The sequence below is a fragment of the Meriones unguiculatus genome, chromosome 3 (genome assembly GCF_030254825.1).
Source record: "Meriones unguiculatus strain TT.TT164.6M chromosome 3, Bangor_MerUng_6.1, whole genome shotgun sequence".
NCBI lineage: Eukaryota > Metazoa > Chordata > Mammalia > Rodentia > Muridae > Meriones > Meriones unguiculatus.
The window spans coordinates 24,198,803-24,225,070 of NC_083351.1; the positions used below are offsets into that span (position 1 = coordinate 24,198,803).

General features: G+C 42.5%; 1 protein-coding gene across 7 annotated transcripts; it reads left to right on the forward strand.

Moving 5' to 3' along the window:
* Nucleotides 1–7,063: 7,063 nt before the first annotated feature.
* Zmym1 (zinc finger MYM-type containing 1) lies at nt 7,064–25,637 on the forward strand. 7 transcript variants are annotated; one of them, XM_021644813.2, is made up of 8 exons: nt 7,064–7,298; nt 8,091–8,156; nt 11,888–12,126; nt 16,222–16,393; nt 19,559–19,709; nt 20,159–20,293; nt 20,431–20,468; nt 21,405–25,637. In XM_021644813.2, exons 2-8 carry the CDS (start codon nt 8,136–8,138, stop codon nt 23,685–23,687), a joined length of 3,039 nt encoding a protein of 1,012 aa, XP_021500488.1. In that variant the 5' UTR covers nt 7,064–7,298; nt 8,091–8,135; the 3' UTR covers nt 23,688–25,637. The 7 variants fall into 7 exon arrangements, with proteins under 7 accessions (XP_021500488.1, XP_060235508.1, XP_060235509.1 ...); XM_060379525.1 differs by having other exon boundaries at nt 7,064–7,222; XM_060379526.1 differs by lacking the exon at nt 8,091–8,156.
* Nucleotides 25,638–26,268: the final 631 nt, after the last annotated feature.

Consider the following 26,268-nt stretch of genomic DNA (forward strand, 5'->3'; position numbering starts at 1 on the left):
GGGATGCTGATTAGAAGCAAATTAGAACATGCTTTTGGAGCTATTGAGCAGGCCCTTCAGATTCTTCAAAGCAGTAAGTGGTAAGCTTAGAACTTGGGTTCTGACATTGTATACAGACAACTCCTAAGCATTTGTCATACTCTTCTGAGCCTTCCTGACTGTGTTTACTTACAGTAACAACGACTTCATCTGCAGCTCACTCAAGTGGATGACACAACACATTTTGTGCTACCTACCTTAAGAGCAAAGTTGAGTCTCCCATGTTTTCTATTGTTACTATTACACACACACACACACACACACACACACACGTGCATCATTTCAGGGGCAAGTGTCGCACTTATTAAAGTTCCTGCAGTTAAGTCTAAGTTAAGATCCCAAGTACCCATGTAAAAGCCAGGTGTGGGGGCACATGGCTATAAACCTAGCAAGGGGGATGGGGCAGAAACAAGCAGATCCCCAGATACCATTTGTTAGTCAGTGTTGCCAACTGATGAGCTCTGGGTTCAGGAAGACTCTGTTTTGTTGTTGTTGTTTTTTCAAAGTGGGTAGTGATGGAGGAAGGTGCATCTGAGGTTGAACTCTGGCCTCCATATACATATACAAACATGCACATGTGGGAGAGCTGCTTGTTTCCACCCTGGCCTTCTCCTGGAGACAGGGATAGGCAGGATGTTTTGCCAAGTCCGCTTATTTAGGATCGCAGTGCTCCTCTTGGCAAGCTGTTCCTCTTTGTGGTTTGTAAACGGACTAGGTCAAAGTGCATTTCATTCCTTTACCTTTTATCCAATCATGTAATGCCAAGGCTTGGTAGTCCCTAGTTGTGATTTTTCCCAAAAGCCCTTGAGGCCGCTCTCCCAACTTGCTGTGCCAGAAAGGATTGTGACCCAAGCTCAAGCTTGAATAAAGACCCTTGTGTGTTTTACATCGGACTCGTGTTTCTGGTGGTCTCTTGGGGGTCATGATCTAGGCATAACAGCGTTTTGTCTGTCTGTTTTGAATGTATAAGTTTACCATGTTCAATATGTCTTGGTTATAGATTATTGGTCATTGGATATGTTTTTAAAATCTGCAAAAAAGGGGGGAGAGTTATATTCCCAAATCTTAATCGCGCTCTCTTTATTTTAAATTTTTTGAATGTGGTTATACAAGGCAGTTCTGAGGTTGATAGATTGTGGCACCCAATACCAAAGATAATTATGCCTAAGTGAAATGGAAAGATCCGAATACTGGAACAAGGCAGGGCTCCAACCCTGTATTAATATGGGGAAGAGGGAATGTTTATGTTTTTCCTCAGGAGGCTGAAGGAGCCCGGTGGATCCCAGAAAGGTTGTTACAATTTGTGGAAGATGTTTTCTGGAAGGAGGATGCTCCTGCTGCTGACAATAATTAATTCTGTCCTGATGGTGAAGGAGAGATGTATTGGGCTTATGCTCCTGATCCACTTTTGTTTCATTCTGCTCCCTGGAGAAGATGTTGTGCAGAGAAACTTTAGATACAATGTGACTGGACTTGATTGGTCTGGTAATCAGGACAATTCTCAACAAAATCAGGAAGAATGAAAACGTGGACTGACTATGGGGCTTTGGTGGTCTGATTCTGGTTTTCAGCAGACACACATTGGGAAGCTTGCCACAGAAACTCTTGGAGGCCCTGTAACTGCCTGTGTAAATCCTCCTTATGCTTTCTTGTTTGGAAATGTTAACATTTTTATACAATATTCAAACTTTAATATTTCTTGCATCAGTGTAAACTAACAAACTGTATTTCTAAGCTTTCAAATGGACAATAGGTTCTGGTTGTTCACCAGCCTTTTATTATGGTTCCTGTGAATGTTTCTCAGGCTTAGTATTCTGATAAGGGGTCATCTTTTAAGTCACTTGTATGGAGTATTATAGGACTTGGCTTATTGCTCTAATTAGGAGCATGTCTCCTATCAGTAATAATTAAAACCTTCATCAAGGCCTTTAGAATGTTAAAGCTGATCTGCATAAGATTAAACTCCAGTATCTATCCTAGCAGAGGTTGATAGTCAAAGTAGGGTAAGATCTTTCTGAGAAATATGCAACCTAAGACAGGTAAGATCTTTCTGAGAAACATTCAACTTAATGAATAATGGAATTTATGTATCAATGATGGGTAAGAATATATCTTTCAAGAGAGACAGCCTAAGATAGGCACAATCTTCTGCCCCATAGCTCTTAAGTTATGGTCAATTTAAAAAATATAAAAAAGGGAGACCTGGGGAGAGCTCTTTTTTTTTCTCCGTGGCCTTCACCTGGAGACTGGGATAGGCAGGATGTTTTTGCCAAGTCCACTTCCTTTTGTTTGTATGAGGATCACACAGATAAGTGGTCGAGGTAAACCATGAATCCCTTCTCCATGAATCCCATCATTGTATTGAGGTGCTTTGCTCTGACCATAAAAAGGAATTGTGGAATAAACCGTGTGTGACAGTTTCTACGAACTGAGCTTGTATATAGTGTTTGTTTTTTTTTTTCGATCCTCACTCCCCGCTCAGGAACTGTTCGACTCTGCCGTGGGGCTCTGGCACACGTGGACATGCACCCACTCACACATGCACATGTACATGTGCCACACAGTTTTTTTGTTTGTCTGTTTTGTTTTATTTTTCATTTTCAAGCAATGGTGGCACTGTGATGGCTAACAATGTTTTAAGTCAATTACAACGCTTTCGACGCTTTAAGCTATTATACTTGAGAGAGCTCTGAAAAAATTGCCTCTAGCTTGTGAAAGCACAGCATGTCCATCAGTTTTTCCAAGAACAGATGACTTCCCAGAATGTTAAGGGCTTTATTCTTGTAACTGTTTAGTCTTCTAAAATGTTACCAAAACTACTGTTCATGCAAGGTAACTATCACAGTGCTAGCTGCTGCTTCTGTAAACAGCTAGCTTGCTTGTTTCCTTGCTTGCTTTCTTGCTTTCTTGCTTGCTTGCTTGCTTAAAATGACCAGGGCATCTGCAAGTCCTCGGCTGCACATTAAGGCCTTGCTTGCATGTAGACAGGATTTGTGCTAACACAACCCCCAGAATGTAACCTTGTGGTTTTGAATTTATAACCCCCTGAATAAAGTGGCTGGGGACTATATCTTGAGAATCTCAGTCGGGTGTCATCCTGGTGTCAGTATCTGAATAAAGCCTCTTTGTTAAAAATACATTTGTGGGGGCTGGAGAGATGGCTCACTGGTTAAGAGCACTTTCTGCTCTTCCAAAGGACCCGAGTTCAATTCTCAGCACCCATATGGCAGCTCACAACTGTCTGTAATGCCCATTCCAAAGGATCTGACATCTTCACACTAATGCAAATAAAATAAAGAAAAATAAATAAATAAATATTAAAAAAAAAATACGTTTGTGCCCAAGTGATGGTGGTGCTCTCTTTTAATCCCAGTACTTGGGGGGCAGAGGAAGGTGGATTTCTGTGAGTTCAAGGCCAGCCTGGTCTACTGAGTGAGCTCCAGGACAGACAAACCCCATCTCAAAAAAACAATAAAATAAAATATTTGTGGCCTGTGGTGGTGTGAATAGGCATGCCCTCCCCATAAATTCATGGGTGTGAATGCTTGGCCATAGGGAGTGGCACTATCAGGACGTGTGGTCTTTTTGGAGGATGTATGTCACTGTGGGAGGGGGAGATTTGAGGTTATATATGCTCAAGCTCTGACCGGTGTGAAAGACAGTCTCCTCCTCGCTGCCTGCAGATCAAGATGTAGAACTCTCAGCTCCTTCTACCAAACCATGTCTGCCTGGATACTGCCATGCTTCCCATCATGAAAATAATGGTCTAAACTTCTGAAACTGTAAGCCCCAATTAAATGTTTTTTCTTTATAAGAGTTGCCTTGGTCATGGTGTTTCTTCACAGCAATAAAATCCTCACTAAGACATGGTTAGACTGGTGAATCACTAAATGATCCCAGACTCCATAAAGCACCTAGCTGTAATCCCAGCACTCTGGAGGCAGAGGAAGGCAGATCTCCATGAATCTGAAGCCAGTCTGACAAGCTGAGTTTAATCCCCAAAACCTATAGGGCTAGTAGAGAAGAGATTCCTGAAAGTTGTCTTCTGGCCTCAACATGAGCACCATGGGTGCACACCACCCCCAACATACATGGCATACACATGCTCAAGAGTATGTGCAAGCACACACACTAATAATAAATAAATAAAATAAATTTTGCTGTGATAGTGCACACCTGTAATCCCAGCACTTGGTGAGAGGTCTAATAACTCCAAAGCCTCCAAGAAATGCCCAGAGGCCCCAACCTGTTTGGCTATCTGAATCCATAGAAAAACAGTTTCTGACTAAAAACTGCAGCTTGCGGGGAGCCAATCAGCCTGAAGGTTAACACATGGGTTTGAGCTAAGTATAATGGTTTAGTTACCTCACTTCTCCTGGAAAATCCCCCTAATTGCCTTTAAACTGAACCTGCATCCTCACTTTCGAGCCCCATTCTAAGGAATGGTGGCCCCAGATGCTAGTAAATTTCTGCAAAATAAACACTCCTTGCTTGTGCATACTGTTTGAGTCTGGGGTCTTTCTTTAGTAATTTTCAGACCCTAACATTGGAAGGTAGAGGCAGGTTGGTCTCTGAGTTCAAGGCCAATCTGGTCTACAAAGTGAGTCCAGAACAGCCAAGGCTACACACACACACACACACACAAGCCTGTATCAAAAATACATATATAGCAAGCCGAGTGTAGGGATGCTCTCCTTGAGTAAAAAGGGTGCAATCAGGGAGGCAGAGGCAGATGGATCTCAGTGAGTTCAAGCCCAGCCTACAAAGTGAGTCCAAGACAGCCAAGGCTACACAGAGAAATCCTGTCTCAAAACAAAACAAAAAACAAAAAGAAGAAAGAAAAAATAGCTGGGTGGTTGTGGCACACACCTTTAAGCCCAATACCCAGAACGCAGAGGCAGGAAGATCTCTGTGAGTTTGAGGCAGGAAAGAAAGAAAGAAAGAAAGAAAGAAAGAAAGAAAGAAAGAAAGAAAGAAAGAAGGGAGGGAGGGAGGGAGGGAGGGAAACAGAGAGAGAGAGAGAAAGAAAGAAAGAAAGGAAGGAAGAAAGAAAAAGAGAGAGAAAGAGAAAGAGAGGAAAAAAACAAACAATAAAGAAGTTTTAAAAGAGAAATGAAGTTTTCAAGAAATTGGCTGGAACTGGAAAACATTATATCAAGTGAAGTAACTCAGGCTCAGAAAACAAAGGCTGCATGTTCTCTCTCGTGAATGGATCCTAGCTCCTAACTTTTATATATGTGCATTTGTACAGGAATGGATGTGTGAAGAGCCCAGGATAGTACACAGGGAAGAATTATCTAAGGGGATGTATGGGGGAGTTGTCTAGTAGAATACATGTAATACAAAAGTGCAAAAGGTGGAAAGGTATAAACATGAATAGGTCGGGTAAATAGGAGAGAGGAAGTCAGGAAAAGGAGGGAGAAGATGTTCTGGTTAGTTGTTTTTTGGTTTTTGGTGTGTTTTTTTTTTTTTTGTTATTGTTGTTATTTTTATCCACTTGACACAAGCCACGGTTATCTGGAAAAAAATATGTCAATTGAGAAAATCCCTAGAGGCAAGTCTGCAGGGCATTTTCTTCATTGATGTTCGAGGGTCCAACGGCCCCCCCAATGATGTGTGATCCCAGCATTGTATCAGAAAGCTTACTGAGCACACCATAGGAAGCAAGTCAGTAAGCAGTGTTTTCCCAGGGCTTCTAAGCACAAGAAGCCTAGAAATAAGTTTTAAAAGAGAAATGAAGACTTAAAAGAGACTTAAGAGAGGTGAAGACTTAACAGAGAAAATGAAAACTTATATCAACACTTAATTCAAGTACATGTCACTTCTTCCAAGAGGATGGGTATAGGCTACATGGATTATCTTCCTAGGGAAGGCTCTGGCGTGGTCTCAGTCATACAGATAGCATAGTGGTCATTTGGGCTATTGGCCACCTCTGGTCCTTGTTGTGGGAGCTTGGGCTCTACAAATAATGCAAAGGAACCCTAGACTATTAGCCATCTCCAGCCCTGCTTGTAGTATGGCCTGGCCCTTCACACAATGCAGATCAACAGGAAATTAATCACCTCCATTCCCAGCCTTCTGGGTGGAAAACAGGTTCTATAGCTTTTCCTCTAAAAAGACAACCCTGTGTGTTTACCATTCCTGGTTTCTGGTCGTTCTGATTTGCCTTTCCCTGATGGCTAATGAGGTTGAGCATTTCTTTAAGTGTTTCTCTGCCATTCCATATTCTCTATTGAGAGTTTATTCTCTGTTTAGCTCTGTTCCCCATTTTTTAATTGGAAGGAAGGAAGGAAGGAAGCTGGGATGGCGGCACATGCATTTAGTCCCAGCACTCAATAGGCAGAGTAGAGAGAATCTCTGAGTTCAAGGCCAGCCTGGTCTACATAGTGAGTTCCAGGACAACCCCTCTCTATCTCTCTCAAAAACAAACAAACAAAAAATAATGGAAGTTACGTTCAAAGACAAGATTAAATAAATTACTAAACTTATATATATATCTTTATTTTACTATTATGACTAGAAACCATCAAAATTACCTGCCCCTACACATTTTTGACACAGGGTCATTACACTTCCTTCTTTCATCCCCTTCCTGCTAAGTCCTCTCACCAGCCACCCACTTATTTCTTTAGCTATACCTTCTGTCCCTACATTCTCATTCCTCTTTTTCTGAAGCTGTATTTACAACCATTTTTTTTTTTTTTAATATTCTAACTCAAAAGCTGAGTAACAATGAGCCCTTAAATCCCAGCCCTCGGGAGGCTGAGGCGGGAGCATCTCTGTGAATTCGAGACTGGCCTGGTGTGCGTAGCAAGTTCCCTGACAGCCAGAACTCCAGAGCGAGACCATGTTCCAAAAGCAAAACAAACAAACAAAAGGCAGCTAGAGGTGACCTCAAGAACAGCCTAAGAAAAAAAACCCTCCTGTCCCACCTTGCCCACCTCCCCTGCTTAGGACAGGCCCCATCCCCCGCCCCCACCAGGCGGGCTGCGCTGCGCATGCTCAGCCGCAAAGGCCTCCGGGAGAGGGTCGGAGGCGGCGGGGCTGTTTGCACTGCAAAGCCAGGAGAGGATATTCCCGCCGTTGGGTAGGAGAGAAATTATCCCGCCCCGCGGAGCGGTTCGGCCCGGCTTTTCCGGAGAGAGGCGGCCGTCCTCCCGTCCCGAGGAGGGGGACGTGACAGGTGGGACGCCCACAGGTAGCCGTGACCCTGGCTTCCAGGGTTCCTGGCGCTCTGGCCTCTGCGGCGACCGAGCTTGGTGCGTTTGGTCCCTTCGCGGCTTCTTTGCTCTGTCTTCGGGTTACACCTGTGGCTCTCTTTCCATTAAGCAGCGTTTTGGGTTTTTTTTTTTTTTTCCCCAAATTTAAAACAAGCTGGGCGTGGTAGCGCTTCCTTTTAATCCCAGCGCTGGAGAGAGGCCGGGGAATCTCTGTGAGTTCGAAGCTAGCCGGGTCTATAGAGTGAGTTCTAGGCCAGCCGGTGTTGTATAACGAGACGTGGCTTGAGAAAACAAAAATACTGGGCTGGAAAGATGGCGGCAAGTAGTTGTATCTGTAGGGTTATGTGGGTGAAATTTGCAAGCCAGCGCTGGTTGTGGTTTTCCAAGCCTTTAATCCTAGCGGGGAGGCAGAGGCAATTGGATTTCTTGGTATGCAGGGCAAGTTCTAAGAAACCCGGGGCTACACAGAAACCCTGTTTCAAAAAACCAAGGAAGAAATTTGCAAGCCAGAATTCAAAAGGGTTTGGTGCAAGCTTGTAATCACCCCAGTCAATACAAGCAATTTTAAGTATTTTAACCCAGATATCAGAAATGGCTATTTTGTGTTTCTGTTAGGTGTTACTGTTTTGGAGATACGTAAATATTTAATACTTAATATATAATACAGTTAAGTATGGCTTGTGTTTTTATTTTTGTTTTCAGGCAGTAGCTTGCCATTTAGCTGGAACTAGGAAATCTTTCAATCTCAACCTCCCGAGTGCTGGGATTATAGGCATGAACCACTGTACTCAACGGTTTTATTACCCCTTCTTTCTTACTGTTGTGTGACAGGACTTTATTTCCTGTGGGGATAGAACTCACTTCTATTCACATCAGATGAAGAGCTCAAAGAGCCCTGTAAGTAACCCTCACCCACTTCCTAAAGCTATTTTTGAGTTATTTACCTTTTAAGGAGCTTCCCTGTGGATGAAATATTTTAGTCTTTTTTGGTTTTGTGTATCCCTGGCTTTTTTGGTTTTGTGATCTCTGTAGATTCGGCTGGCCTCGAACTCAGAGAGATCCACCTGCCTCTGACAACTGAGCGCTGAGATTAAAGGCTGTGCCCTGAGGAATTATGTCAGTCTTAAAGAAACTGCTACACAACACATGCCCACTTCTCCGTTTAGCTTCCAAAAGTGGCCCCCAGCTAGCTTGGTATCTACCTAGGCCCTTAGCTTTTGTGTTCTTCTTGCCTCCACACCCAGCTAATCCCTACATCACACTCCAGCTGCTCTGCATTCAGTATACTGTACAGTTACCTTGCAGGTGTACAGATCTCCGCTGCGGTTTTGGTCTACCACTTCAGTTAGGGGAAACTGAGTTAATTCTTGGGTCTTACAGTAAGCCTGTGACATCTTGCCATTTACTTAAAGCTTTCTTAATTCTCCCTACAAATGTTTTGACTTTAGTTTGGAAGACTTGAAATCTTCCATTAGGTTTGTTTCTATTTTTGGTGTTTACTGCTTTCCCCAGTGTTGGGATCAAGCACAGTGCTCTGCCGTTGAGCTGTACCCATTGCCTCCTATATTTGATGAGTATGTCATAGAAGATAGCTCTATAATGCTGGGCAACTATACCCATTGCATTCTATATATGATGAGTGCTGTAATTCCAGCACGCTGGGAGGCAGATGCAAGTGGATCTCTGTAAGTTCAGGGCCAGCCTGGGCTTCAAAGCAAGTTTCAGGACAGTCAGGGCTATACAGAGAAACCCTGTCTTGAAAAACTAAGAGGAGGTGGAGACGGTTATATTTGTATTTTTTATTTCTAGTATAAAGAATAGTTTTTGGGTTTTGTTTTTTCTGGAGCTGACAGTCAAACTCAGGGCCTTAGTCCCCAACCCCTAAAATTTTTAAATATTGACCTTGTTAAATTTATAGACTCTTGGGGCTTGGAGAGATGGTTCAGAGGTTCTACGCACTGGCTGCTCTTCCAAAGGTTCTGAGTTCAATTCCCAGCAACCACATGATGGCTTACAACCATCTATAATGAGATCTGGTGCCCTCTTCTGACATGCAGGAAGAATACTATACATAATAAATAATCTTTTTTTAAAAAATTGTAGATTCTTTGGGGTTTTCTATATATACACAATCATGAAATCTGTGAATAATGACAAATGTACATTAGTCTGTTTTCCAATATCTCTCTCTATCTCTCTTTCTGTCCCTCCCTCCAAGACATTGTTTTCTCTGTCCTAGAACTGGATCTGTATATCAAGCTGGCCTCCAACTCAGAGAGATCCACCTGCCTCTGCCTCCTGAGTGCTGGGGATAAAGGTTTGCACCACCACTGCCCAGCAGTTTTGATTTTTTTTTTTTAATCTATTTGACTAAAATCTCTAGTACAGAAATGAAATGGTAAGAGAGAAATTTTGTTTTAGGGTCTTCTTAATTAGCTCAACTAACTTAGAACTCACTGCAACTTTTGAATTACAACTTAAAAAACATGGTTGTAAATAACAGTTTCAGAAAAAGAGGAATGAGAAAGTAGGGATAGAGAGTATAGCTAAAGAAATAAGGGGATGGCTTCTGAGATGGCTTAGCAGGAAGGGGATGAAAGAAGAAAATATAATGAACCTGTCTCAAAAAAGTGTAGGGGCTAGCTGGGTGTGGTGGCGCACACCTGTGATCCCAGCACCCCGGGAGGCAGAGGCAGGCAGACTTCTGTGGGTTTGAGGCCAGCCTGGTATATAAAGTGAGTACAGGACAGCCAAGGCTACACAGAAAAACCCTGTCTCTGCCTCCCTAGTGCTGGGTTTAAAGGCCTGCACCCCATCATCCTGCTCCTAACTTTCTTATAAGCTGTGATTCAGCCAGATTCCCTTGTAATGTTTTACCTATAAAGAATAGCTTCCATGATTCCAGTGGCTGTCGGAAACCAGGCACAGTACAAACCATGGAGGTTTCATTTAAAGGCAATTCCTTGTGACTTTGCTTTATAGAACTTGAATTGTTGGCATTTTAGCTCTTGTTCTTTTGGAATTTTTTTTTTAATTTTAGGAATTTAAATTTTATGTGTATGGGTGTTTTGCCTGCGTGTATGTCTGTGCACTACATGTCTGGTACTCAGGATGGCTTGAGTAGGGTGTTAGAGCCTCTGGAACGAGTTATGGATGGTTGTGAGCCAACATGTAGGTGCTAGAAATTGAGCCCAGGGTCCTCTGGAAGAGCCTGCTCTGAACCATTGAGCCATCTCTACAGCCCCTCTTTGGGATCATTTTTAAATTAAAAAAAAAAAGTTAATTAGTAAAAACACCATAATAGTCAATCAGATAACCCCTAGAAAGATGAAGTTTGGCACACAATTTAAAACTTAAGGATTGCTGGGAGGCAGAGGCATTGGGATCTCTCTGAGTTCCAGGACACCCAGAGCTTCAGTGAGAACCTTATTTCAAGGAAGGAAGGAGGCATTGTCATCTCTGAATCTTTCCAGTTCATACTTTTGGGCTGTGGTTCATCGTTGCTAACTCTAACCAATAATAAGAGATTATTGTATTTTTATTTGTTTTTGGTCTGGGGTGGGCAGGGTATTGAACCTGGGTGTTATGTAGCTCAGTTACCTTGAACTCCTGATCTTCCTTCCTCTCCTATTTTGGGATTTATTTTTTGAGATGTAAGGAGACTTTGTATGAAAAAGAAAAGAGCCAGGTGATGGCTCAGAGGGTAAAGACTTCAAACCTCATAACCTGAGTTTGAGCCCCAGACCCTATATAAGGAGAGAATAAACTCCCATAGGTTGTCCTGGTATATGCTACTTTCCCCCCCAACAAATAAATAAATAAATGACTAAATGAATGAATAAATAAATGCAATTAAAAGGAAACAGTTTTACATTTAGAACCTGGAAAAATGGCTTGGTGAATAAAGGTGTTTGCACACAAGCCCAAGATTAATGACCAGACTTAAGTAGTAGAAGCTGAGAACTAAGGTTCCATGTATCCTGAATACAGCCCCCAGGAGACACACACACAGACACAGAAATTAAATGTAATTGTTAAAACTTTTACTTACTTGTGTGCGTGCAGCACGTGCCCCTGTGGGTTTCAGCACACCACACGTATGCAAGAGCCTGAGGAGGCCAGCAGAGGGCATTTCTCTTTTGGAGCTGGAGTTACAGGTGCTGGGAACTGAACCCAGTTCCTCTGTAAGAGCCGTAGTGTGCCCTTAACCATTGAGCCGTCTCACTCGTCTGAAATGTTAAGTTTAATTTTTTTTTTTTTAAATTGGGAACTAATGGGTGAGAGGCAGAAACCACACCGCTCACCAGAACTTGATGTTCAGTCCAGTTATACAAATTTGTCATTTCCTGTAGGGTTGGCTGGTTACCTTGAGCATACTGTGTACATATTTTTAATTATCTGTTTTTGGAGTGTCCAGCAACCCAAAATTCAGGAGAAAAACCACATTTTCAGCCAGTGGTAATAGAATTAATCATAACTTTCCTTGATCAATAAAATAGCCAGTGTAGTCTCTTTTCTAAACTTGCCTTTGAATATTATGCTGTTGTGGGTTGGGTTACATCCAGGCGTAACCTCTAAAGGGAAAGGTGCAGAGGAAGCACTGTGCTCTCCCTGTCCTGTTTCTAAAGCTCTGCAGTGGAGTGTCTTCTCTGGCGTCCCCTGGCATGGATAAAATGCTTCCCGCAGCCCCGGCCACGGCTGTTCAGCTTTCCTGTTGTGGCTGTAAAAGAGCTCTTCGGAAGGGACAGACAGCTTTTCAGAGGAAAGGGTCTGCCGAGCTTTTCTGCTCAAGACTGTGCATCGGTGACCTCGCGTCACCTGCCGTCGCAGCAGCTCCTGTCAAGAGGATGTGCTTAAACTGCTCCAGGTAGGTCACTCTACCCGATGCCGATGGCTTTTCCTCTGTTGCGTAGATCCCGGTCAGGGTGCTGGTTATCTGAAGATGGGAAACCTTGGTTACAAGAAAAGAATTTGCTTCTGTTTCCAGTTCTTTAAGATCACTCACAAGTAGTTTCAGTTGTTGAGGGGTTTTCAGATACATGCAAGGGCACAAATGCACTGAGAATTTCTTCCTTAGCATTTGTTTGTTTTGCTAAATAAATGTGAGAGTTGCAATCGTATTCAATCGTATGTTGTCTGCTCAGAACATGGATATGGTACCTTTATTTATTTATTTAGAGTCAGGCACTTACTTAAGATATTTTCTCTTGTTTGTTCCCAATTCCTTTGGAGTTTTGTTTTGTTTTGAGCCAGGAAAGCAGGCGGGACTTCAACTCACAGAGATCCTCCTGCCTCTGCTTGCTTTCCAAGTGCTGGAACTCTACAGGTGTGTGCCACCAGGCTACCCTACCCACACTTACTGAATAGGCTCACAGGCCTTTGTAGGAGAGTGCTTCAGTTCCTGACTTGGCTGGCACTTCCGATGTTGTCTTTTGTTTCAGGTCCGATTTTCTGGAACTCTGCTTAACTTTATCTTTGCTCTTGCTTTTCTTTCTTTTTTCAAAGGCTTGTGTATTTTGTTTCATGTGTGAGTGTTTACCTGTATGTCTGTGCGTGCCTGGTTTCTACAGAGGCCAGAAGGCATTTGATCTCTTGAAACTAGATTTACAGTTCTGAGCCGCCTATGTGGGTTTCTGAAAATTGAACCCAGGTCCTCTGCAAGAGCTCCCAGTGCTCTTGACTGCTGTGCTACCTTTCCAGCCCTCCTGTAGGCGCTGGTTTTTCAAACACTACTTCACTTGGGGGCTCCTTATAGCTTATACCTCCTTTCCAACCCCCAACCTCGGGTAGGAGAAAAAGAAGGTTGTAGGGAATGGGGACGTAGCCCTCTTTACTTCTTCCTACTGGGTGGGGTCATAGGATTCTTTTGGGGCCAATACCAATATTCGTCATCAGGAAATCCAGAGGGCCAGGTCACCAGCAAACACAGCAACAGGACGAACCAGCAGCAGGGAGTCCTCCTCCAAGCCACCATGCCTTCTTCCTCTGGGCAATCACTGATTGATTGATTGATTGATTGATTGATTGATTACATATCTATCAGAAGAGGACGCCAGATCTCATCATAGATGGTTGTGAGCCACCATGCAGTTGCTGGGAGTTGAACTCAGGACCTCTGAAAGAGCAGCCAGTGCTCTTAACCACTGAACCATCTCTCCAGCCCAGGCTATCATATTTATACCCCTCCAAGTCCTCAGAATTCAACTAATTCCAGCTGGCAAAGACTACGCTCCACATGAGACAATTATCAGGTGTGGACAAACTAAAATTCCCCACTTGGGACTATAACAAAAAACATTTACATATCATAAACCAAAACGTCCACAATACTCTGTTTTTCTATCCTACTATACTATGTCTAATGACAATTTTTCTCTTGGCTCTAAGTTGTAGGTCACTCTCTTCAGCCTTTCTCTTTCTGCAGACTCATAAACTGGAAGGGACATTAGAGATCTCCCGATGCAGACCTTTTCTTTTGGTTTTGAGGAAACTGAGTCCCTGAGAAGTTAAGGCCCTGTGTTGCTATGGTTAGCATATACACACCACATTACTAGCTTTGCTACACGTCACAGGCGTAGAAAAAGACTCATTCAAGAAGGAATTTGCTGTGTAAGCTGTTTATTTAAGGTGTGACAATCAGGTATGAACAGAAATAGGAAACAACTTGGGCTTCCTCGGGAATATTTATCCATATATATGTATGTATATACACATACATACATAGTTATTAGAAATTGTGGATTCGTTGATGGTAATCATGCTTAAACTGGGAGAGACCATCATGATTCATAGTAATAACTTGTGTTTTTATGGAGATTTGTAAGATTTATTTGCACGTATGAATGTTTTTGTCTGCATGTATGTGTGTGTACCACATGCCTGCCTGGTGCCTGGGAAAATCAGAATAAAACATTGGATCCCTGAAGCTGTAGTTATGGGTAGTTGTGAACCGACATGTGGGTGCTGGGAATTGAGCCCAGTTCCTGTGGAAGAGCAGCTGGTGTTCTTAACCACTGAGCCATCTCTGTAGTTTCTTAAATTTCACATTCCACAGCATCTTTTAGGTTTTTCCCGGCGGTTTCTCTGTGTAGCCCTGGCTGCCCTGGAATTCACTCTGTAGACCAGGCTGGCCTCAACTCACAGAGGTCTGCCTACCTCCTTAGTGCTGGGATTAAAGGCCTGTGCCACTACACTCAGCTGAAGTGCCAACATTTTAAGTCATATTTAAGGTTTCTTTTTTTTTTTAATCAATGATTTAGTATCTTTAATACTTAATTTTTTTATTTAGTGAAACAAAATGAAGGATAACTTTGAAGATGACATTAAAAATATTGTTACAAAGAGATTTGTTATTGAAAACTATTAAGATATGTTTAAGAAGCATTATTTCCACACTGTAGTTTAGAAACAAAAAGAAGTTCTGAAGACAATAATCCCAGTTCAAAACAGGCCTATTTGGTAATATTTAATATATTTAAGGCCAGGTCACACCTGTGCTCAGTTATTTTTAACTAACTGTAAGAATACCTCTAACGTGGTTACATTTCTTTCTTTTTGTTTTTTTCTTTTTTTTTTAATTTTAAACTTTATTATATTAGAAAAAAATCACTTGGCTGGAGAGACAACTCAGTAGTTAAGAGCACTGGCTGTTCCTCCAGAGGTTGAGTTCAATTCCCAGCAACTACATGGTAGCTCATAACTGTCTATGATGAGATCTGGTGCCCTCTTCTGATTTACTGGTGTACATGCAGGGAGAAAATTATATAAATAATAGATAAATAAATATTTTTTTAAGCTTTCAAGTATTAAGACTTGATCCAGCTAGAGATGGCTGGTTCAGATTTTCTAAAATTTTTAATTTTTATCTAAATTTTTCTAAAATTTCTAATTTCTAGTATTTTATTTATACTATGAGATGTTTTTCTCAAAATAGCAGCCTTTCTTCCTTTTCCAGAAAATATCTGCCTAAGTTCCGTAGACAGTAGTTTAGCATGTATTCAAATGAAAATATGATTCATGAAAAAGATGGCTGTGGTTGTAACTCAGATCTCCTTTCTAGACTTTGTCTTAAGGTAGTAATCAACCTGATAGACAGGACCAGTACTTTAAGCCTGTGTCCCTCTTTATCACTGTGCTGGTTAGGTTTCTGTCACCTTGACACAAACGAGAAGGAACCACAGTTGAGAATATGCCTCCAACAGATTGGCCTGTAGACAAGGGCATTTTCCTGACTGATGTAGAGGCCAATCCACCTATGGAGGGTGCTACCCTTGGGCAAGTGGTCCAGTGTCGTCTCAGACAGCAGGTTAGAGCTGGACAGCAACCCAGGAAGCAGCAAGCCCGTGGTCTTCTTCAGTTGGTGCCCTTACTTCCTTCAGTGCAGGATTATGACCTGGGAGTTAAGGCGGGATAAATACTTTTGGTTGCTTTTGGTCATGGTCTTTATCATAGCAGTAGAAGCAAACTAGGACGGTCATGTGGAATATTTCTTTTCAAGATTTATGGGGAGGAGGGATTTGCCTGCTTATATGTCTGTGTACCAAAGTATGCGTTGCCCTTGGGAGTCCAGAAGAGGGCACCAGAGCCTCTGAAACAGGAATTACAGACAGTTCTGAGCTGCCATGTGGGTGCTAGGGATTATCAAGGTTCGAATTAAAATAACTTGAAAACGTTTTATTAACAACATCCTCAATTTCAGAAACGTAATTGGCTTGTTTTGTTTTACAGTAAATGCATGGCAGAAGGATCCCAAGAGCTCACTGCCCAACCACTAGCCCAGTGACTCTGGCTCCCAATTCAGTGAGAGACTGGGTCAGGACAATACAGAGAGCAAGAGGGAAGATACCCATCATCTTGCTCTGGGCCCCTCGTGTGCACACACATACACACACACACACACACACTCATCAGTTACTTTATATATTTATTGCTCTGTTAACAAGCATTTGTTGTTTGTTTTTAGAGACATTTTAAATCTGAAGGATATGAAGAGTGTCCCATTGGAGGATAGTAGCTGTAACAAAAACTTTTGTAGCCAATCTTGTCTTTCATCATATGAAGAGAAAAGGAAGCCATGTGGTACTGTGTGTTCTGACAGCACTTTAAAGTGCTGCGTGTGTCAGAAGACATCTGCTGTAAGTCTCAGTCATGTTTAACCCTTAGGAGAATTCTGGTGATTCTGCTTAAATGCCTTTTGTTACTGTTTCCGTCTTTGCAGTAATGCTGACTTCTCAGATTTTCTTTCTGCTGACAAGTTTCACTGGGAATTAGTCTAAGTCCTGTGATTTGTAATCTGCCTCACATACTTCAGGTGAAGCACGGGGTCCTTAGGTGAATAGTGCAGCGAATGCTAACTCAGAGAAACCGGTGAGCAGAACGAACAGCTCCCATCAGCTGCTCTGTGAATGTGTTTGCTGTCATTGGGGGACGCTTTGATTGATAGTTGATGAGGGTGAGAAAGACCTTTGGGTACTTCTGAGAACACGTATGTCTTGGTGGACTGCGATGAACACAATTACTGGTTTGATCGCTTTTTATAAAGTCAGACTAGTATATATCTTGATTGTTATATGATGCCTTGTGATCTAGTAGTACATAAATATGAAACAGGGCTAGGTGGAGCTTCGATTTTCAAGCCAGCCTGGCCTACTTACCAAGTTCTAAGCCAGTCAGGACTACATAGTGAAACCCTATCTTAAAAAAAGAAAAGAGGGCTGGAGAGATGGCTCAATGGCTAAGAGCCCTGTCCGCTCTTCCAAAGGCCATGAGTTCAATTCCCGACATGGTGGTTCACAACGCTCTAAAATGTGAACTGATTCCCTCTTCTGGCAGGTGTAAATGCAGAAAGAATACTCATATACATAAAATAAATAGATCTTCTAAAAGAAAAGATAGAGGGCCGCAGAGATGGCTGCTTTTCCAGAGGATGTGGGTTCAAATCCCAGCACCACACATGGCAGTTCACAACTGTAACTCCAAGATCTGACACACTTACATAGACATACAGGCAGGCAAAACACATAAGATCAAGATAAGTAAAATTTTTAAAAAAAAAGGAAGATGAAAAGGCAGAAGGAGAGCTGTGTGTGGTGGTGCACACTTTTAATCCCAGCACTCAGGAGGCAGCAGCAGGTGGATCTCTGTGAGTCTGAAGCCTGCCTGGACAACAAAGAGAGTTCCAGGACAGCCGGGGCTGTTATACAGAGAAACCCTGTCTCAGAGAACAAAACAACAACAAAAAGCAGGAAGAATTAAACCCATGTGCGGCAATCTCATTCTAGTCATGGTAGGGAAACAGTTCATGGATGGGCAACTGACCAATAGGCATATGATCCTTATTATCTTTAGAAGGGAATTTTTCAACAACAACCAAAAACAGGTTACACTTCAAGGGAGTGCTAAACCTACCTCTCAGTACCATTAAGAATATGAAACTTAGCAGGAGGTGGTGCCGCCTTAGCAGGGGGCAAAGGCAGCCAGAGCTCCTAGTTCAAGGCCAGCCTGGTCTACAGAGCAAGTTCTAGGACAACCAGGAATACACAGAGAAACCTGATTTTGAAAACAAACAAGAACAAATTTATTTATTACGTATGATAATATACGTATATGTCATGTACATGCAACTCATACTGAATACATCAAAATAGGAAACAGAGCCCCAGGCCCCTTTAGTAGGCGCAGTTGAGTGTGCCTTCATCCTGATGGCATTGTCAGTGAAGCTGGTGCCATCAGGGTTTCTTGATCTGTTGGACTGCTGCCTACAGAATGCCCCTGTGAGAGCTGGAGGTATAGCTCAGTGGCAGAGCTTTTCCTTAGCATGGTTAAGACCCTGTGTTCATCCCCTAGCACACAAAAAAAGAAGGGGTCCTTCTGTCTGGAAGGAGGAATTTCAGGAGCATTTTATGTTTTAATAACAGGATGAAGAGCCAAGTGTAATAATGGCTGCCTATGATTAGGGCAGTCTGGAGGCAGAGTGAGCAGATCTCAGAATTGGAGTCAGCCTGATCTATGTAACCAGGTTCTAGACCAGCTACTTGTCTCAAAGAAAAAAATAAACATGTTAATAAAAGAATAAAATGAAAATTATCCTCTGCTTCCCCCTTCCCCGGTTTTTTCTTCTTTATTTCTGTTTCTTTGTTGTTGTTGTTGTTACTGTTGTTGTTTTATAAGATTTATTTATTTATTTTATGTATGTGGGTGCGCTGTTTTCATGTGCACCGGAAGAGGGAATCAGAGCCAATTACAGATAGTTGTGAGCTGGGAATTGAACTCAGGACCTCTGGAAGAGCAGCTGGTGCTCTTAACGGCTGAGCCAACCCTGCATCCCTTCTTTCTTTCTCTTTCTTTTTTTCTATTTATTTATTTATTTATTTACTTACTTACTTACTTGCTTACTAGATATGCAGTGTTATGCCTGCACACCAGAAGAGGGCATAGATCTCATTATAGGTGATTGTAAGCCACTATGTGGTTGCTGGGAGTTGAACTAAGGACCTCTGGAAGAGCAGCCAATGCTCTTAACCTCTGAGCCATCTCTCCAGTACCCCTCTCCCGCCTGACACCCTCTCCCCAACACCCCAGCTTTTCATGATAGGGTTTCTCTATGTATCCTTGGCTGGCCTAGAATTGGCTCTGTAAACCAGGCTAGCCTGAAGCTCAAGAAATATGCCTGCCTTACCCGCCCGCCCCCCCCCCCCCCCCCCCAGTGCTAGAATTAAAAGTATGTGCTACCACACCTTATTTTTTCTTTCTTTTTTCTTTTTGGTTTTGTTTCTTTTTATTTTTAATTTGCTTTTTGGTTTTTGGTGTTTTGAGACAAGGTTTCTCTCTGTGTAGCCCAGACTGGCCTGGAACTCACAGAGATCTGCATGCCTCTGCCTCCTAAGTGCAGGGATTAAGGCATGAGTTACCACACCTGGCTTTGTTTCTTTTTTTAAAGATTAGTTTATTTAGGAGCTGGAGAGATAACTCAGGACTTAATATCCAGAGGACCCAGTTCAGTTCCTAGTACCCACATGTTGCTCATAACCACCTAGAACCCTGTGACCCCTTTTTCATTGCATATGCATTATTACTATTATTGTTGCTGTGAAATGATAGGATAATTTTCAGATAAACTTATCAAATTGCCTCATTTTGTTGTTGCAGCCTATACTCTCTTCTACTGTTTAAGGAAGTATAGAGATTTGTTATTGTTTGTAATATTTTAGCTAAAAGCAGTTTCAGTAGGTATGCTGAGTGTTTTTAGCATTGCATGTGATATACCAGAAAAATGAATATTATTTTTAATCTCTAAACAGAAACCACCCAGAATACTTAGATCTTTTCCTTGCAAATCACTGAAACTGTCAGATGAGATGATTGTGATTACTAATGACTTGGGGAGCATAGAGGTTCTCTGCTCTGTTTGTTTTTCTTCATACAACAGTGCTGTCATGGAATCTTCTCCAGGTAATCCCCACCAGCCTCAAAGTTGTACCAAGTACTGGGATATGACTGCACTTTGCGTTTAGTTTGTAACTTTGATTAATTTCCATGTTAAAGTGACTTAGAGTCCCAAACAAGTGCTGGAGGATGGCTTAGCAGTTAAGAATGCTTGCTGCTCAATCATGAAGACCCAAGTTCAGGTCCTAGCACCCTGTAACAGCATTACCTCACAAATAAAATAGTCTTTATTTTAAAACACTCGAACAGACTGTTAATGTAGCTCATTGTCTGAGTGCTTGCCCAGCCTGCATGAAGCCCCGGGTCCGATGCCCGCTGTGGCTTAGGCCAGGTGTGCTGGTGCGCTCGGAGCACGTGGAGGGCAAGCACTCTCCTGCAGCCTTCAGCACAAAACCATTTACTACTGAACGGTACTTGCTGCTGGATTAACAAGGATCTTTGTTTATTTTTGCCAGTTAATGTTTCCATGGTGCACAGTGCTTCAAAAGAGAATCTCTGTCCAAAGAAATATCCAATTCCTGTTATAAGCAATATAATGTCATTTGTAAATGATCATGTTGACCTGCTCGTGAACACTGATCTCTTACAAGGTAAACAGACATTTGACATAAACAGTGTCTTGTCATATTGTTGAATCTGTCTGTCTGTTTTCTGATATGAAATAAGCTATGTGAGCTTATGGCACTGTTGAAGCATGAGATCCTGAATGTGTGCTTTATTTCAACAGGTACACTTTCTTCTGGACCTACAAATGGTATTATAGACGTAAGTTTTATCCTAATTTTTTCAATTTTAAACAGATTTCATTTGTGTGTGTGTGTGTGTGTGTGTGTGTGTGTGTGTGTGTGTGTGTTTTCATTCATAGCATGGTTTTATAAACATATATGCTATAAAGTATTGTGGCTGGAGAGATGGCTCAGCAGTTAAGCATTCTGGCTTCTCTTTCAGAGGACCTGGGTTCAATTCCCAGGTTCGTGGCAGCTCAGAATGACCTGAAACTCCAGGTCCAGGGGATCTGAGAAGCCCTCTATTGGCCTCTGCAGGCAATGGACACACAAGTGATGCACAGACATACATGTAGGCAAAATACCCATGAACAATTAAAAAAAATTTTTAATCAAATTTAATTTTAAAGTAGTATTATATTTTGCTCTGAGGTTTGTTTGTCTTCTTTTAAGGCAAGATCTCACTTTGTAACAATGGCTGGCCTTACATTCACAGAGATTCTCCTGCTTCTATCTCTTCGAGTGTTGGGGATTAAACGTGGGTGCCACCATGCCCAGCCTTTTTTTTTGATTTCTTTTGTTTTTCGAGATAGGGTTTCTCTCTATAGCCTTGGCTGTCCTGGACTGGACTGACCTTGAACTCTCAGAGATCCGCCTGCCTCTGCCTCCCAAGGGCTGGGATTAAAGGCATGAACCACCACCAACCAGCACCGTGCCCAGCTTCTTTTCGAATGGATAATTCTAGCTATCTGAGTAATAGAAATTATTTTTCTGTAGTTACACACCTAGAACAGCTTTAAATATTTAATGCTGAATCTAGATGGGAAGTAATAATTGCTAGTGCTGTTCAAGGAGAGTCTTACACTATAACTTGTCCATTTTATGTGCAATAGATGTGTTCTGATTTTTTTAATTACTTGAAAAATGCTAAACCAAGTGTTATTTTATCGTTTTGTTCTTTTTTTTTTGTCCTAAGAGCTCGCGCAGTGAATCCAGTGGCAGCAGTATGGAGCAGCCACGCCTCCTCCCTTCCTCATCTGGGCTCTTTGAAGACACCGCTGGTCGCAGTGGGGAAGCACAGAACGACCGAGAGGCAGGTCAGGATTCTGCGTACAGCCTGGAGTCTGTGAAAGTGAAGGACAGACCGTGTTACTCCAAGTCGACAGCCACAATACAAAACGTTCAAAAAGAGCCACAAAATAGTAGAAAAGCGTGGCGCCCGGGTTTTCAGCCTCTGAGCACCAACACGAAGAATGATGTTGCATTCTGCTATTCTTGCCACTTGTTCTACCAGAAAAGCTTTAGCTGCCAGAGACAAACTTTCGCAAAAGGAACTACTGACTGGGAGAAAATGCTGGAAAAATTCAGAAAGCATGAAGAGAGTGAAATGCATTTAAAGTCATTGCAATTTTGGAAGCAATACCAGTTTCTCGACGGTCCACATGACGATTCATCAGGTCTTTCAAAACATACTGAAGGAAATAAAAAGTACCTAAAGCTCATCATTGAAAACATTTTATTTCTTGGAAAACAATGTTTGCTCTTAAAAGGAAATGACCAGTCTATTTCATCCATTAATAAAGGCAATTTTTTGGAATTACTAGAAATCAGAGCAAGAGATAAAGGAGAAGAAGTGTTTCGGCTTATGAGTTCACACATTGACTTCTATAGTAGTTCAGAAGTCCAGGAGGAGATCATTGAAATAATAAAGGCTGAAATGTTACAGGACATTGTGAGTGAGATCAATATCTCCTCAGCTTTTTCAATAATATGTGAGGAGATAACTGATGGCGCCGCAAAGAGACAGCTCTCAGTGTGTGTGAGGTACCCACAAAAGACACCACGCGCTGTCTTCGTTAAAGAAAGGTTTCTGGGGTTTGTCACTATTGAGGAGATGGCGGGGGCCCATGTACACAGGCATATCAAAGCTTACCTGCAGCAGGTCGGAGTTGATTTTAATAAAATATGTGGCCAAGCCTACGATAGTGCCACAAATTTGAGGATAAAGTTTAATGAAGTTGTAGCAGAATTCAAGAAGGAAGAACCAAGAGCTTTGTATGTACACTGTTACGCACATTTTTTTGAATTAGCAGTGATTAGTTTTTGTAAAGAAATAAAAGAACTCCGAAGTACACTAACTACGCTCAGTTCTTTCTTCAACACTGTTCGTGTGTCTGGAGAAATGTTGGCAAGTTTGCAAACCATGTGTAAGCTAAGTCAAAATAAAACTTGTGAAAGACACACCTCACAGTCATGTTGGACAGCCCATGATCATTTGTTACTGTCTGTGACGGACTGCCTTCCCGAGATTATTGAAACACTGGCGTCTGCAGCGCGCCAGGCCTCAGGCACAGCTGTGGCCGATGAACTCAGTGATTTGTTGGTGATGGTTACCAAGTTTGAATTTATATTTTGTTTGAAATTTCTTTATCGAGTGCTCAGTATTGCAGGAATTCTTTCAAGAGAGTTTCAAAGTGAAACTGTTGATGTCTTTTCTTTGTTTTCAAAAATAGAAGCAATTTTGGAATGTTTGTCTTCTGAAAGAAATGATACATATTTCAAAACTATATGGGATGGAGCGGATGAAATATGTAAAAAAATAACCAGCAAGGGTTTTGATGTTGAAAAACCCTTTTTTCAAAGAAGAAAAATTCAGAAGACAGTAGATCCTGGCAACTCAGAGCATGTGTTCTTTCTTACTTCAGCAGATGAACATTATAAAAATAATATTTATTACCAAGGTTTGGATACTATATTAAAAAATTTAAAGTTATATTTTTCAGAGTTTGATTATTGCAAAATGAAACAAATTTCAGAGCTGTTATTTAAGTGGAATGAACCATTAAATGAAGCAACAGCCAAACACATCCAGGAATTCTACCAGCTTGATGCAGACATTATCCCTGAGCTCAGATTTTACCGGCAGTATGCAAGTCTCAACTTTGTCACTGAGTGTGGTCCCTTAAGTCTCTCTGACCTTGGCTGTTTGTTTATTCAGCATGGTCTCCACAATAACATTCCCTGTATGTCAAAACTGCTACATACTGCTTTATCTTGGCCAATTACTCCAGCAAATAGTGAGAAGTCATTTTCCACATTGCCTCATCTTCGAACATACCTACTCCGCACCAAGGGACAAGAGAAGCTAAGCAGCCTGGCCCTGATGGCTGTCGAGCAGGAGCTGGTCAATAAATTGATGGAGCCTGAGAGACTCAGTGGACTCGTCGAAAAGTTTATCAGTCAAATGAAAGAGCCATAAGACTTAAAACTTTTGCACCTAATTAAAAGAATTCTGTGGTTCTGTTGGAATCCTGGTACAGTTTTGCTTTTTAGTTGTTCTTTTGAGATAGGGTCTTGCTGTGTAGCCTGAGCCCGTCTTGAATTTGTAAGCACTGTGGCTAACCAACCCTCTTACCTTCTGTCTTCTAAAGTGTCCCAGTTGACACATTGTGTTGAGCACATGAACAGTTAGCACATTGCCTGAGCAAATAGTTCACACCAGATAGCATTTCAAGTGCTGGAGGTCCAGCAGGGGGTGAGAGGGGCCTGGAGTCCAAAGGGATGTAGAAATCCAGTAACAAGTCACACAGAGCAGCCGCACTCCTGGAATCTCACCATGCTGTTTCCCCAGGACTGTAACTCAGTGGTAACACACTTGCTTAGCGTGCATGAGATCTGGGCTTCAGTTTCCAGCGCCCAGAAGGAAGTCCTGACTGCTAATGATTATTTCCATTTTTATTTAAAAACCACTGCTGGGAAGCTAGTAAATCTACAGGAGCAAAGGATTAGAGGCCTAACTGGAATAAGACCCTGGCACCAGCAGAGACATGGAGTGGCTGTGAGTTTAACATTTGAAAAACAGAGAGGGTGAACTAGGCAGTAGTCGCCCTTAACATCTGCGGTAGCTCATTCCAGGAGGAGAGAGAGTAGGGATGTAGGGAGAACTTTAGCAAAGCCAGATTCAGCTTTGGTTCTCTCACCCACCTGCCTCATTTGAAGAAGTTTAAGCAGGTAGCACCTGACCTTCATTCAGGAGCAGGAAACTCCATATTTTCAGATCTGGGCTGTCCAGAGCTCCCGCTGAATTCTGGGCCCCTAGTAGTCACATGGTCAGTCCTGCTATCTTAATTCAATCCCCAGGAAAAGCTGAAAGCCAGAGCAGAGGGAGCCCAGCCCCCATGCCTTTGAGGCAGTTGCTGGAAGAGGGTCCCTTGAGTTTCTGTGATATAGAAGGGATCTGGGAGAGGTGCCGTTTCCTCTGGGCCGGACACAGAGCAGAGCCTCCCAGACTGGAACCAATTCCATGGGAGCCACAAGACCCTAGAATTGCTCTGTGATCCGTCTCAGTTTCCCTTGGAAGCTACTGAACTGCACCCGCCCTGGCAAGTGCGTCTCCAGCCTCCGTGTCCTCAGGGTGGACGTGCGGTGGACAACGCCTGTCAGTTCAAGTCATGGTCTGGTTCCTCCCATCTTCATGGACTGCACCGTCTCTATTCCACCACAGCCCGGTTTGTGCCAGAATTCGCTTATCTCTCCTGTCATCTCTGCCAGAGATCGCTTGCTGTTACTAACCACCCAATCCTCAAGAAAAATCCTAGAGATCCTTAGCTGTACAGAGAAGGCCAGCATCTCAGGCTGGGACCAGCAAAAGCATAGGCAGGCAAACATAAGGCTGTCCTGCAGTGTGGGGCCCTGTGGCTCTCCGGCATGCAAGAAGGGCCTCTACCACATGGGTTGTAGGAAGGGCTGGCAGTTGGCATAGCAGGGAAGTTAAGGGTAGACCAGCACAGCTAGGCCATCATGTACACCTCTCACACCAGCGAAAGCACCACTTTCTCTAGTCCTACTAAGAGAAAACACACCTTTAATCCCATCACTTAGGGAGGCAGAGGCATGTAGATCTCTGAGTTCGAGACCAGCCTGGTCTAGAAAGTGAGTTGAGGACAGCCAGGGCTACACAGAAAAACCTGTCTCAAAATATACACAAAAAAGCCACTTACCACTTAAAGCCTTTTTTAGGATACATGTTGTAGAAGTGGACATAGGGATTGAGGTTTTGTACTTCTTAAGCTTTAATTAGGCCCTAGGCATACTTTCACATTACCACCAGCATATCTGTCTTTGTCTTACATTGTTCAACTGTTAACTATCAGTCTGCTTCTGAGTGCATTAAGAGCTGCTTTTTGGGAATAAAAGGGAATTGACCTTACACTGGATGATTATTTCATGTATTTTTTTTTTTAATCCTTTGGGGTTTTAAAAATTATTATGTATACAGTATTCTGCCTGCATGTGCGCCTGCAGGCCAGAAGAGGGCACCAGATCTCAAATGGTTATGAGCCACCATGTGATTGCTGGGAACTGAACTCAGGACTTTTTGGAAGAACATCCAGTGCTCCTAATGTCCTTAAAGCCATGAACTTCCCTGAAGTCAGTTTCCTCTTCCACGTGTAGTTTCTAGTTTGGGTTGTTTAATTTCCAGCTTCTCAGAGAATCAAGGTTGATGGATTCTTTTTTTCCAGGTACTTGGTAGATTCCCCTTTCTGGAAAGTAGAACAGGTATGTGACAGTCTAAGAACAGCCTCACAAACCACTCCACAGACACTGCTATCAGTCAGATACGGATGGTTTGTTGACTGCAACACCCCCAAGACCGTGATGACCAGGGACACTGGAGCTTGGGAGCCTAACAATGACGTTGACTTGTTTTCACAGCAGGGTTTTTATTTTTTTAAAAGATTGATTTATTGTATATTAGTACTCTATCGGCATGTACACCTGCACGCCAGAAGAGGGCATCAGATTCTAGTATAGATGGCTGTGAGCCACTGTGTGGTTGC

Bases quoted from the DNA above. Each gene is read 5' to 3' on its own strand.
- Zmym1 (XM_021644813.2), top strand. From the start codon at position 8,136: ATGAAGAGCTCAAAGAGCCCT. The intron at 19,710-20,158 runs GTAATCCCCACC...TATTTTTGCCAG, and splicing joins TGTCATGGAATCTTCTCCAG to TTAATGTTTCCATGGTGCAC. The intron at 20,294-20,430 runs GTAAACAGACAT...TTATTTCAACAG, and splicing joins GAACACTGATCTCTTACAAG to GTACACTTTCTTCTGGACCT.